Source organism: Habropoda laboriosa, unplaced genomic scaffold (genome assembly GCF_001263275.1).
Source record: "Habropoda laboriosa isolate 0110345459 unplaced genomic scaffold, ASM126327v1 scaffold22, whole genome shotgun sequence".
Classification (NCBI taxonomy): domain Eukaryota; kingdom Metazoa; phylum Arthropoda; class Insecta; order Hymenoptera; family Apidae; genus Habropoda; species Habropoda laboriosa.
In genome coordinates, this window is record NW_017100261.1 from 1,024,899 (window position 1) to 1,040,086 (window position 15,188).

The 15,188-nt window shown below is 43.9% G+C and overlaps 1 protein-coding gene across 1 annotated transcript in view; it reads left to right on the forward strand.

Annotated features, from left to right (window-relative positions):
• Positions 1-15,188, forward strand: part of LOC108572725 (Down syndrome cell adhesion molecule-like protein Dscam2) — a 110,204-nt gene that overhangs the window by 9,444 nt on the left and 85,572 nt on the right. Inside the window, exon 3 of the mRNA XM_017935001.1 lies at positions 9,171-9,326. Within this exon, the coding sequence (XP_017790490.1) occupies positions 9,171-9,326 (156 nt within the window). The remainder of the gene's footprint in view (positions 1-9,170; positions 9,327-15,188) is intronic.

Consider the following 15,188-nt stretch of genomic DNA (forward strand, 5'->3'; position numbering starts at 1 on the left):
CATGGATAGGATAAATTTCACGTTTTTACATGTTGCTTTTTTTCTCCTTCTTTTTTTCCTCTTATTTTTTGTCCCCGGTGGAGGAACAGTGGGGACGTTACTCTGATCCAGATTTCGCGCGCGCGTAAATCGAAGGGAAAACAGTTCATGACATTCCATGTTTATACGCGGCGTGCAAGCCTGGAACGACGCCGGAACGATATCGCAGTGATAACAGCTCCAGGCTGTTTTCATTCACAGCACTCGCGAGTTCAGAGAACTTGCCGGGCTAGACAAACCGAAAGTTACTCGTTTGTAGGCTTTTCGCCCGCGGAGCACCCGGCAAATCCGGGCTTGACACTTCGCGCACGATCTAATACGCCACGATGAATTTTTAATCGCTGTCCCGATCCCTGAGACGTGTTTCGTGCGGCGAATATTACGCAGATTCGAAACAACTATTAAGGGGTTAGGCCATTTGTCGGGTTTGAAAGTGATACCTGAGTTTGGCATTTTTTTTTTCAGGAAATAATCGAGTCAATGGGAAAATTTTTACGAGGGATTTGTTCTGTTATTCTTGGAGAATGTGGAAGTATTTTTTTCATTTCGTTTCTTTGCAAAATGACGACGCTACGAGCCTCTATTTCGCGCATTGTTGTTCTCTGTTGCTACACGGTTTGATTTAGAACGAAATATAAAAACATTTTGTCGTCTGTGTATTAATTACTATGCAAGTACGTAGGATTTTTAAAAAATATTCAGTTTTACAGAAATGGTGAACATATGAAGAAAGAATTGCAAGTTTTTCTAAAATTTTAGTGTAGAAATGTTAATTGTGGAAGAAGTTTTCAATATTTTGCAAAAATCCTGTGGAATTCTTTAGACTGTATGAGAGTATTTTTTGAAAATTTCAAGTGAATCGGATGAAGATTGCAAAAGTCACGGGCAACATGAGAGAAACGCTCTTTAAAGTTTCGATTACTGATTGCCGCCGTTCGTAAATCAACTCCAGTGGCAAAAAACTAACAAAATTCTTTATTGAAACTATTTCGATCGTATTTCTAAAAGTACAAACTTTAATCCTTTAATAAACTAAACTTCGAACTTTAAACTTTTCAATATTTCCTTCAACAATTTTTTACGTTCTTACGAAACAGTCGTAAAGCCGCAGAGGATCTCCATTTTTTGGACATTTTCACCTCGATGCACCTTTCCAAAAGAAAAATTTACTCGAAATATTTGAAGTATCAACGTTTCAAACAACCCAGAATATGCTTCGTTTACAACCGCAAAAATTAAGCAAAAAAGAAAGTAGAATTTTCTGAAACTTCAGGAGTGATCTAGCCCTTCAAACTCGTAATAGAAGTACGTCCTTTTAAAAGTGTAAATTTTTACGCTTTTAGTAGCCCCGTTTTGTCTTCCCCCTTTTCCTTCCCGCTTCGTGTTTCACCTAGTGATTTTACTACGGAGAAATTTTTCATCGTGGATCTTGTGAAGGATCGCAGGCAGTAAATAGGCGACGACAGTTTGCAGCTCGAACAGCTTAAAACCAAAGTTTTTCCAGAAGAGTCGCTTCTCCCGTGGGGGAAAGTTTCCCCGGAATCGCCGAGGAATAACGCGGACGCGCAAAAAGCCGCGTGAAAAACGAACATCGCCTAACAGATATCGATTTATCGCTGTTGCAAGAACGAGAAACTTTTCCCAACTGTTTTCAACAACGCTCCACGAGCCTTCTTCTTCTTACCAGCGTTTCACGTCTCCATTTTCCTAGGAACGAATAAGAATATCCGTGGACGATCTTAAAAATAACGGGGCGACCTTACTTCGCTTATTCGAAACTTCGCGACAGGCTTTTAACAAATCAAAAAGTGGTCCAACTGCTTCTTCCAAGCGATTGAAACAGAAAAGCGACGGATCTTCGTTCGATTCCAACTATTTCACCGATCGCGTCTCGTATTTTTACTCGGTGATGGGTGCTCCAGTTTAAAAGGGTGCGCACCCCGCCCTGTAACGTCTGAAAAAACCAACAGTTTGGGAATTTTTTTGATGGATAACCATCGAATGAAAAGTTTCAATTTTTTTCGGAGAATATAAATGTAACTTTCAGGTTGCTTCTGCAATTTTTGTAAAGTGAAAATGTTACAATATCGAGGAGTTATTGCGAAACCTCTTCTGCTATAGGAGGCAAGAATTGGAACGTCTGAAATAAAAAATGCTTTCTCATTTATAAGCTTTTTTTTTAGGATTTATGAGCTTTTCCTTGTCTCGATTAATTTCTCAGATTAATTAATTTTTAACATTAACATCTCAATTTGATTTCTTAGAAATGTGTAAAGTTGCTTCGTTTTCGGCAAAAAGAGATTTTTCTTCTTCAAACGGTCACAGTTTCTATAATAATCACGATTTTAGATAAATCTTACGCTACACTTGTATTTCTAAATCGAAAAGAATTTTTTATTTCAGACGCGTCAATCCTTTCTTCAATCCAACGGAAAAGATTTATCAATTAACGAATAACTCCTCAATTTCGTAACATTTTCACCTTCTAAAAATTCGACAAAGAATCTCAATGTTACGTTTACATCCTCCAAGAAAATTGAAACCCGTAGTTCCCGCAAAAGAAATTCCAAACTCTAGACACCTCACATCGGTATACCGCTAGATCCATTCCCGACCATGTTTCACCCGAAGATCGAGGGGTTGTCAGTAGTTAAAAAGTCGCGAGAGGAGAATGAATCTTTTCCGTTTCACTTCGCTGAAACGTTCTTTCTCTCCATCGAACAATCGATCGAGTGTGTACACGTTTGTTAATCCGAACGTCACGAGGTTCGCGAGGATCCGTTTGAAAGCGCTCGCCGGTCGAACGGAAGTTGTCGCGGCACGTGAAAAGGATTCATACGTGGAAAGTTGGCGCGCGATTCAAAGCGTCCGTTCTATCGCGATCCGGCGTACGCGAGATTCATAACCCCGATAAGCGAATGACAAGACACGGAAGAAGGGTTGGCGGCTCGCGTTTCGAAAATCCGCCGGTGATTTATCGCGTTGCGCGGAACGGAACGCGGAGCGGCCACGGGTCCGTGGCAGGAACAAACTTTCCTTAAAACCGAGGGAATCCTCTGTGTTTCGTACACGGCACTCCAGAGGAACGTCCGTCCCCCCTGCTGGGGATAAATCGAGTTAGAAACATAGTTGGATAATGCACGAGAAACGTGTGAATTATATTCAGTCGCTTTAAAGGTGAAAAAAGGTGGCGCGAGGAAGAGAGGAAATACTTCCTTTCCCCTCTTCGTTCCTTTTGTACTGTTTCACTTTGGTAACGAGGAGCTACAACTTCCTCGGGCTTCTTCGAGTCTTGTCACTTAAAACGTCGCACTTTATTTCAGTTAGCCGGCGTGTTCCTTCAAGAACCGGGCAGGGAAGCTTATTAAGAAAAGTTTGGCAAACGCTGAAACGGCGAGATGATAGATGCGTCATCGTTCGCTGTTGTTCCGAGGACGGTTCAGCTCGGTTATTAAAGCTTCGGGTGAAATCTCCAATCTCTCTCTCTCTCTCGATTTAAAAGCCACCGCAACAATATCTTCGCGGGAAATTTCGGTCTTCGTTGATCGCCTCGAAAGGGCAAACAGTTGGTGACCTCGTTGAAATACAATCGCGGCGTAATTTCCTAAAGGAACAACCACGGTGAAATCGATTGCTTGAAATTCCACGCGACACCACGTGTGTGTGTGTGTTGTCGTTTCACTTGGAGGAAAAGTGCAATTCGGAATAGCGGCAGGCCTTTTCGAGGCCTGAATATGTACACGAGAGTGTCTGTGCACCGGTTTAGTTTAATTAACGACGAGCATAAACGCAAATGTTGCTGACGTAGGAAAGTGATGTGCACGTATCCCGGGTCGTTGTTGTCGGACAGATGAAATCGTGAATCAGACAGTTGGTAGGAATATTCGCAGTGTTTGGTATTACGGTTTGCTGGAACGATTATAACGCGACCACGGAGACGGCATCGTCCGGCATTGTTTCACCTGGCGCGGTTTTGGCTTATCGCTGAGAGCGGGCAAATACGATTGCACGCGAAAAATACGCGGGCGAGAAGAAAAGTGCCGCGGGGGAATAGAGAGAGAGAGAGAGAGAGAGAGGGATACAGGGGAAAGATTTACCATACGGTTGACAATTTGCCGGGCTTCTCGATATGTCCCAATAGTACGTTAACACGAATACACAGGTAGACTGGCTGCTATTCCTCTAATATCGGAACAATACGCGTTCACCTGGTATTTTCGCCAGGATTAAATGCTCGAGCGGCTAAACGCTCGCCGCCGCTCGTTGCATTCGTTCGCGTGCCATTGTATTCTCGATTTCGCGTCCCAGTCGGGGAGAAAAAGCACAGAGTGCGAGCGAGAGAGAGGAGGGAAAAAAGAAACTACACAGCACAGCTCCCCATACAGGATGGGATGGGGGTTAGGTGGGTGAACAGGGATGAGTTGGAGTGGCCTATCCCTTCTGAAACCGGTGCTTTCAGAATTATTACACCGGCTAAATGGCATTTCAGCTCGTTAATGGGTATTAAAAAATGTTTCATTTGACCCAGCCGGAAATCTGCTATCCCCATTCATGCGTATACCACTTCGTTTGCTATAATGTAGTCAACGTGGAAACAAGCTGGTTCCGCGATGACTTGCAGCGAGATTAAATCCGCGAAATCGGTTCCTCTTCCCTCTTCCTCTCACTTGCCTCTCTTTTTCTGTCCCTGTATCCGTTTTATGGCGTCCCTTTTCGGTCGGGGAGAGTAGCAGCAGCTTGGATTCCATAGTTCACCAGCGAGAACCATGGCGCCCGACATCCTATTCTGCCGTTCTACAGTATGCGCGCGCGAGCTTGGCTTATTCGAGCATATTATTCCGCGTGTACATGCAAAAATATTCGCGTGGCCGAACCGGCTGGTTAAATCCTGCGCCATCAGCCAAATAGACAGTCTGCCATTTTCCCGTCGCGGCCGGGGAATGTATCCTGCCTCTAGCGGCCGTGTTTTATGCCGCACGCGGACCCTCCGCCGCAGTCCATTACTCTTATTAGCGCGAAATTCCAGTCGCACGGCTGAAACGAAGTTTTCCGCACCGGCCATTGGATAGGAAAACCTCGCTTCGATTTCAACAGTCGCACACGCGCTGATCACTATCGTCGTCCGGTAAATACGTATGTATGTATACACGTGTACAGTTTTCCTTTACTCTTCGTCGTTCGTGGTTCCTATGGAAAATCAGGCTTGGAGGAAAGGAACATCGTCGGTTCGGTCAATTTTCTCGATATCTCGTGTAAAGTGTTTCCCTGTGGGAAGGATCGAAGAAGAAGTTCGCGGTCGATTGTGGGATACGGAATCGAAGTTCTCGAAAAGGTTCGAATAGTTGTGGCATTTCTCTACAGCCCCCCGATACTTTGGATATTCGGTTATTGGTTTTCTACTCGTTTGTAGCCATTGTTTGTGCTACGCGAAATTGTTTCGTCGAGTTGATGCCGCTGGATCGATTAGGCGTATGAACCGTAGCAAGTGGCCGAGTAAATTGTTGCTGGATTTTTCAGGCTGCTCCTACTTTCGGTGTATCGGCCTCCGTTTTTGTCACTGGAAACATTGCCAGTAGTCGAGGTACGCGATGAGTCAGACGTGTCGCGTATATTCTTTAAGTTACCACTGGGTGCGTACAATTACGTGATTTCTGAAAAATCTTTGTTAAACGAATCGAGTTTATGCCAGTCGATTGATTGGTATATGTGCAAAGCAAGTAACCAACTAAATTATTGCTGAATTTTTACAACCGTTCCACTTTCACCTTTATCAGCCACCGTTTCGTGAATTGAAATATTGCCAGTAGTCGAGATACGCGATGAGTCAGCCGTGTCGCGTATATTCTTTACGTTATCACTGGCTGTGTCTTTGGAGAATTGCCTGATTTTTGAAAAATCTTGTGTATTCAACGAGCCGTGTTTATGCCAGTCAATCGATTAGAATATTAGCAAAGCAAGTGGCCAAGTAAGAGAATTACCTGACTTTCGAGGAAACTTCTGTATTGAACGAGCTGTGTTTATACCAGTCGATCAATTAGCGCATGAACCAATCAACTGGTGAACTGAATTGTTGCTGAATTTTTCCAGCCCCCTTTGAATTTATCTGCCAACGTTTCGTTAATTGAAACATTGCCAGTAGTCGAGCCACGCGACAATTCAGCCGTGTCGTAAATATTCTTAAAGTTATCACTGGCTGTATCTTCGGAGAATTATCTGATTTGTGAAAAACCTTTTTTATTAACCATTTCGCTACTAAGAACGTGTATAAATTTTCTGTAAAACTGGTCACCCATTTACTAAGAGCGTACATATACGACCATCAAATATGGTACGTGCAATTTATTAATTTATTTTCACATAACACAAACAAAATATCACCGTCGACTGAATATCAGGCAACACCAGAATACACTAGACATTTGACAACCATAAAACAGTCGTTTTTCAATCATAAGTATCTTTATTTTTATGCGAGCATTGAATATTAACACAGCGAGCACATTTAATCTACAGCGAAAGGGTTAAACGAACCGAATTTATACCATTCGATCGATTAGTACATGCACAAAGCAACTGGTCAACTAAATTATTACTGAATTTTTCCAACCGTTCCCCTTTCACCTTTATCACCCGTCGTTTCGTCAATTGAAATATTGCCAGTAGTCGAGCCACGCGATAAGTCAGCCGTGTCGCGTACATTCTTCGCCTTATCACTCGGTCTGTCTCCAGAAGATAACCTGCCTGCCAAAACCAAGTACCATTTTCAAGACCAAAAAGAAAAAAAAAATGCAATAAACGAAGGCGGTGATTCGCCAAGCAACAAAGGCGTTCAACACCTTTCACGGTTAATTTGTGGAATAATAAAATTACCTCGCAGCGTCTGCTTGCGACGTATGCAAATACGAGACGCTGTGAAATCGTCGACCGTCCAGACATTTTTATAGCCAGCCCCGTTTTCCCTCTCTTTCAACGCGAGTCTTTTGGCGCAGCCGTGGCTTCCGCATCGACCTTTAAGTCGTACACACCAGACTTACGTGCATATTTCCCAGACTCGAAGTGGCGGTTATAGCCGGACCGTTTCAACGACTGGAATTCCGAGCAATTTCCTCGAGAATAATGCAATACGTAAAGGTCGGAGCGGGGTACGAGGGGGTTGGATACGCGGGATGCAACAAACGACGAAATATTGACACTGGTACGCGAGAACTGGGCGCCACTCTCTTTGTGTGTGTGTGTGCACAGGGCGGGATGAAACGCGGAGAGAGGATGGGAACACAAGGTTGGAGGAGGACGGGACAACGGGCATGAATACTGTATCGGCGCAAATGCAGTCGTTTATACGTCGAGGTGCGAACGCACGGGCAAAAACATTTTCGCGCGATGCATTTTCTGCCGCGTCACGCATCGCACACGTATATATACACAGACACAGAGAACGGACCCGGTGAAAATGCTCGCGGAAGAAGGGAATTTACGTAATATATTTCACGTCAGCCGGGAGGGGGGAAAAAAGCAGGAAAAATAGCGACTAAAGCGTTCCTTTGTGCCGGCTGGCGTCACTCGTGCAACGATTTCGCGTAATTTACATTAGAAGCCGCGGCCCGTATCGTGGTGGTCCCCCCCACCTCCTTTTTTTTCAAAGCCTTTTCACTTTTCCACCTTTGCATCCTTCAGTCCCCAAAACCTGTCCCTTTGCCGAAGCTCCACGCCCGAGCTCGTAAACCGACAAGAATTTAGTCGCTATTAGTTCCTCGAATTTTCTCCACTTACCGTACGAATCTTCTCGGAAAAATTCGCAACGATTGAACCCGCTTGATCGTTACTCGCCCTTCTATTACCTGGTATGATACACGCTCTGTGATCCGGTTACCCGCAAGTCTCAGTTTCAGAGATTAACGATCACCTCGGACGAAGATCAGCGACGGTTAGTTCGAACGGTCACTCGTTGACGTCATCGCGCGAGAATTTTGCACGTTTATCGATCACCCAACCTCCTCTTCCCCCCGCCCAGGCGTTATTTTCGAAAACTCGCGAAGCTTCTCTGCTCTGCGCGCGGGACGCGTTCAGGGATATTAAGTTAACACGAAAGGAATACTCTTGAAACATCATTTCCCCATTTAGGCGGGTATTATATATTCGGTAGCGGGACGTGTTTCTGTTAATCCGGTAAGCCTCGAGGCGGGCGAGCAAAAAGGGGACAGGTGAACGGGTGTCTAATTAGTACAGACACGATTCGACAGAATCAATTAACTTACTTCACGTTGCAACTCGTTCGCGTTACATGTTCCCTCGTTCTTTTTGTTTTCTTGTTGCCCCTTTCGATATCTCTTTTCTCTCGGCGATACACATACGTCTCGACCGATCGGAGTAATTTCTCGCCTCGCTTCCGTTGTCAACTTCTCATCGAATGGGGAAGGAAAAATTGTGAAAGGTGAGAAAAGGAAGAAAAGAAAATATGAAAGAGTTAATCCTGCGCGAGCACGGCGTGACGCTCGCTTAAAGCGTCCAGCCTATATTTCCCCCTGTGGAAGGCAGCCGCGTTGAGGGCACGGGTTACACGATTGATGCACGGCTAACTCGCGAGATTTTTTTACGAGCATCGATCCGCGCGCGCGACTGTATGGTATTAACTGGTGCGCATCCCCGCGGGCCAACCGGGCACAGTGGCGGCCGTTATTTCGGTCAAACGAAGCGACGCGGGGGAAATTCTCATTTTTCCCCCGGTTAACGGGGTCGTTAGCCACCGTTAACCATAACACAAGCCTACTTTCACAAGTATCCTCGACAACCCCCCTCATCTAGCCGTCCCTAAAAACCCCCGCCCATTTTTATTATTCGTCGATTTACGACACGTGCACAGTGGACGCGGACAACGGAGGAGGATTTTCCATTAAAGAAATTTGCATATTAATGGAACCGCGTTCGCCACGCTGCCGAGTCGCGATTGGCTTGTGGAATTTCGATGAAATAAAAAAAAAAGAGACCAAGAGTATGTGTGTACGAGAGAGAGAGAGAGAGAGAGAGAGAGATTGTATGTTGAAGGAAGAATGAAAATGACGAATAAAAGAAAAAAGAATGGAATGGTATATGAAAAGAAAATTGTATCACTGGAATCAGTGACACGAATTTATTTTCAGATGACAGACATCACATGCTGCCTACTGGCGAGCTTCTCGTTTTCTCGGTGACCACGTCCGACGACCAGTCCAGTTATCGATGCCGGACCGTCCACCGTGTCACTGGTGACACCGTGGAAAGTTCCTCGTACGCCAGGCTCGTGGTGACCGGTAAGTTTCCATCTAAGCGATACACTCTCACAAACACACTCTCACACCTAGACACACGCAGAGCTGTGATCCGCGGCGTTGTCCCGCGGACCGCCGAACTTTCACCCCCCCTCCGGGTGAATATTTAACGGCAGTGAAATGCACGGGAAATTTCAAGTTGGCGAGTTCGAGAGCGGCGTGTTGCAACAGCAGCAGGGTGAACCACGGGCGACGTGACGTGGACCCCAGGTGGAAAAGCGGTTTAAACCGCCAGGCCGCGATCTCGTATAACCGGCCAGCCTAGTTGTTTATTTCTTAGCTCTCCCCGAGGGGGCCGGAGAATGTGTAACTGTTTATGCAAATTCGTCGCGAACTCGAGGATGGTTGAATTATGCAGAAGGAACGGTGAACTGGTTAACGTTGAGGTCGTTTTAAATTTTAAACTTTATCCCGTGACATTTCGATGCGAGGTGTATGTACATCGATCTTTCTTTTCTTTTTCGTGCTTTTTTTTGCTGGCTAACATTCTGCGGAGGTTTTAACGAGGCGACGATAGAATTGGATATTGTTTGGAGGAAATTTGTTGCGTTAACGCTTTCAGTTGTAGCGTTAATTGTCACTGTTTATGGAACTTAATTAGGAGTTAAGTTAGGTTTACGTGTGTAAGACGAAGGAACTACAGGGCTTAAAATAACTGATGTTAAAGTAACGTCGGTTCGCTCGTCGATGACTATGAGCGATATTGTGTGGGCCGCTGCCCTTTCTCCCGTTTCTGTATAGTTCTTCGGCCGTTAGGACCCTGCAAGCCATGGGCTGGGGGTGCAGCCTGCGCTCATCCTTGTCTAGTAGGGCCCCCTGCGGCTCGGGTCCTGCGGTGACGACACGTGTGACGTTAGGTAAATCAGCTTTTTATCCAATATTTTGTAATTTATAACTGTTTGTTGGATTATTTCGAAGAACACCCTGTAGAAATAATCGAGCGAGGACAAAAATGTCTCTGCATTCTTTTAGACAAAGACACTAGGACTTCCACCAGATGTGTCTGGTGTTCGTCTTCGAGTCTGCACACTGCACACTGCGATACAATAGAGAAAACAGTTCGTAGGTACAAGCGGACCCCAGCTCTCTCTTTCTGGGTGTCCGGAGACAGTTCCATAGAGCATTTCAAACAGTAAAGGTGTTTCTTCAGGGTCGTAGAATAAATTGAATTAGCAGCTACACAAAGACAATTTTATTTCAATCACCCATTTCCAATATTGTTAAATAAACGATGTCGAAAGTGTACCATAATATGTGGGTATAATTTGAGTAATTAATTCTGCGTTTGAAAATTATAAAAAAAGTTTGTATAAAGGTTTTTGAAAGTGACGTGGTGTAAAAATAATTATTACACTAAAGTTTGTAAAAGTAAAAAATTACAGGCGCTTAAACTGACAGATATTGAAACAACGTCGGTTCGCTCGTCGATGGCTATGTACGGTATTGTGTGTACCGCTGCCCTTTTTCCCGTCTTTATACGCTTCTTCGGCCGTTAGGGCCCTGCAAGCCGCGGGGTGGGAGTACAGCCTGCGCTGCTCCTCGTCTAGGGCCCCCTGCGGCTCGGGCCCCGCGGTCGTTGCCTAGGCGCGTCGCACGGCACCTTACAAGTTGCTTAACAAAAATATATTTATTTAAATCCGACAACGCTTAAACTATTTTTAAAGTGTATAGGCGACTCGATGCATATGGTAAGAATGTCCACGACGAAATGCCTCGTGCCTTTTTCGGGGCTCCCTTAAGTAGCCCCCTTTTCCCTGGGAAAGTCCCAGGAAGTGGGGGCGCGGACCTACATTGCCAAGGCGATACTCTTGTCCTCGAGGACGAAGAAACCCAGAGATGTTCGCCTCGGGGGCCAAGAGTCGCCAGGACTAGGTACGTAGGCCCCGCGTGGCGGTCGCCACAGGTTTGTCGAATAAATAATATAGAGAGTATATCCGTGTGGATATAATTTCAGTAATTGATTCAGCGTGCGAAAGTAATAAAATTCATTTATAGGAACGTTTGTCGTGTGTGGTTTTATTTCCGAATTACAGCCATTTTTGTATCGCAGCAGTTGTTCACCTGTCATCGCCGACCTCGTTCAAATTAACCACTTTTAGCTCCGATACAAGGCTCTAAATGTTTTATCATTAGCCGGAAAAATTGTACATGGAAATATGAAGCGTCGTTTATAAACAATCGAATAAACTGCTCAATTTGTGAGCAAAATTACTGGAATAGAGACAAAGGTTTGTACGAATATTTTTATTATCATTTTTATACGATGAATCCATCGCTGAAATTTTGCGCATATATTATGGTACAGTTTGTAGAAACGTGAAAGTGTCTAGATGTATCTAAATGTGATAACGTTCAAATTAGATAGTGTAGTATGTTCACTGATAGCAGTTAAAGGGTTAATATGCCTTTTAACGAGACTTACTCTCTGGAATCTCTTCTTAATGAATGACTCCATTCATCTTTCTCGTTACATTCTTGAAATTCACCTTTAATCACCTGTTCCAAAGACACCGCATGCTTCGAAGGGTACTACTGTTATTTCACGAAGAAATTAAATGAGAAAAATGCCTCGGTATTCTTTATGGGTAACGTAACGAAGCCCTTATGAAAAGTTTTCAATTGAATCAATTATTATCGTATTATTATCAACGGTTAGGTATCATTGTCAAGCCTCACGAGTGGTCTAACTCTTTAATATATTCAGGACGGTGTGATCTAACGGTGAATTTCAGATTACATACTGAAAAATTAAGTATCAATGATAATTAGTCTGGGAATTTTTCTGCAAATTCATATTTTCGTGAATATAATTACAGAAATAGAAGCTAGATAGGCAACTGTTTTATTCGCTAAATATTACAACGAGTACTCTATTTTCAGTTAATTTATACATTTTTGCTTTTTATGCGCAATACATTTTTGCTTATAAATGCACAAAAATGCACACTTGGATAATAAGAAACGCTGACAGTGGTGAGCGTTCCGCAAATTTCACTGCGGTTCTGAATGTGTTCATTTGTGTAAGAAGAAATCGCAGAATGATCGCTCATTTACACTTTCATATTAACTTAACACATTCGCTACCACAGTTCTACTGCAGCATCGTCCCTTATCCTTCGAATTATTTTCATTTACAGTCTTAATATCTACATTTTCGTCAGTTTTGCATAATACGATGGATGCCTGCACTTATACACATCTAATATTCTCTCCCAGATTTATCAGTATACATATACGAAAGACGTAAATATACGCCCTTTACATCTTTCTTACTCTAACACCGTATTTCTTTTTTTTATTTTGGTCACTCGTGTAGCGATTGTTGTCTACATTTACGGTTCTGTGCGAGAGTGCGCGCAGTCAAAGGGTTAAATACTCAAACTGTGCATTTTCTTGATAACAATTTTCTCGTCGATAATACACGTCACAGATTTGTGACGCTTGCTAGCGAACGTGTGAAAGTTCATATAACTCTTCTTAGAGGTGATTTTCCTATAGGATGGGTTGCAAATCGGATCTTCTTTGAAATTTTTCGAAACTAACGCCGAAACAAACTACACTGTTTTATTTAAATATTCAATGGTGATTCTCTATTTCATGTTGTATTCCGCGGCTCGCGATTCCTTGCGTTGGTTTATTATATTCAATAGGTACGCGGTAGGAGAGCCTGACGGAAACTGGGGCGAAATAAGGGAGCTATTCTGCGCGTAGTACTATTCGAGTGATTCTCTATTTCATGTTGTATTCCACGGCTCGCGATTCCTTGCGTTGGTTTATTATATTCAATAGGTACGCGGTAGGAGAGCCTGACGGAAACTGGGGCGAAATAAGGGAGCTGTTCTGCGCGTAGTACTATTCGACTTTATTAGACAGTTCGGTGACGTTCGGTGCGTGAAGACCACTAGACAAAAATCTGCTGTTTCGACGGAAAAGGTAAGTACGAGAGTAGGGGTTGGTCTCAGAGGTGAATGTAGGGAGAGGCGGTGAGGTCTAAGTTCAGCGATGAGTAAAGGATGATGTGGAGGTCTAGGTTTCGAGGTGACTAACGTTAGGATGATACGGATTTGTTTACAGTTAAGGAAAGGAGGCAGGATGACTAAAAACTAATGAAAGATAGGAGAGAGGTATACGACATTCACTATGGTGAAGAAATTTATGGAGGCGCACAGATCTGTTCTCTGTCTTGATTAATTATTTACCAAGTGACAATTAACGTCGCTTCTCAGTCGTGACTCGATTGCAAAAGGTTAAATCACTATTATACGATCTAAAAGAAAAGCAATTTCCATTACGCCCTGGAACATTCACGTTTCCACAACATTCTCGCAGCAAACACATCAAACCGTACACATCCGACCCGTGAGACGTTTATTTCGTCAAGGGAGAACCAGGCGAATCCGTTCGACTTCCGGCATAAATGCTGCACGGACATAATGGCGATTAAGGTTGCCGCGCGCGGTCCGTCTAACTACGTGATCGTCCATGGAAATTTCTCAGGGATATCAGAGGGAACGTTTCGTGCATGTACTTAAACAACAGAGAGCATTTATATAACGATCTCACGCATACCTTCGGACAGTAAATCATAATGCATTGTTGCGCGCTTCCCGTGGTAGGCCGATGCCATTCGCTCGCTGCCCGCTCTGATGGCGTGCGCGCGAGTGCACGCGCCGCGGCTGGCTTCTTCATGAATAAATCATGAGCGTCCGAAAATGCTAATGGCCGAAACGTCCGCCACGGGTCGTGGGCTGTTCTCTCTCTCCCTCTCTCTGCGCCGAGCTGTAGTGCTTCGAGTCGTAAACAAAATGCACCGACATCGCTGAAAATACGAGCTGATTCCGAATGGGGCAGGCCGACAGCTTTTACGCGCGTTCATCGCGCCCGTTCTGCTTCCTCCGCCCAACGAATAGGTTATAACCTAATTACGAGTATTGTCGTGCGGACGATGCACCAACTTCCGCGCCACGTCGCGACAAGTTTCCCTTCTGTTTCCCCTCGTACTACGTTGCGATGTTTCGATCGTCGTTTTATACGAAACGGATCTGTCCTCTGTTGATGTGATTTTGATGCGTTTCCCGGGGTCGGGAGACTCTCCAAGGAACAGGAATATTTACCGAAAGACGAGCACTCCGAGGATGCTTTAATGTGTGTAGTTTGTTGTTGCTTAGGTATTTTCAGTTTTACTGTGTGAAACTTCCGGATTTGTTGGTTGGTGTTGGGAAAATGGGTTTTAAATAAACTGCTTCAGCTTTTAATACTTGGATATTTTATTCCTCTACGCATCGGAAGTGACTTCCTTCTACCGGGCACGCAGAGCCGGTGACACGAGGCACCGATGACCTCATCTAACAGGGGTCCGTTATCACCTTACTCACATAAACAGTGTGAGAAACGGTATCTCCGTTCATCAAGAGAATAAGAGATTAGTTTTTGTTCGGTTTACGAGTAAAACTAATAGTTGGAATAGAAATTACGCGTTAGGTCGTATATTAGGAAATATATTTCAATGAAAATTTGAGGGAATAGGGAATGTTACCAAAGAACGTAAGGAAAGTTGTAGAATGAGAAGGCGCTTATTTGTTGGTTTTTTTTATTTTATTTCAATGATCGTTGGTGTTAGCACAACTTAAATAAACGTAACACACGACAGGTTATTGTTAGAATTATGGTAATAAATAAAAGATATTGTTTTAATTATAAATCTTCTTTATTCTGATACGCGAGGAAGGCACGTCGCTATGCGATCAAACAAACATAGACAAGACACTGAGAGAAAAAAAAAATATCAGCGTCACCCATACTAAACAGATGGTTACTATGTTATTTCTATATATATATATATAT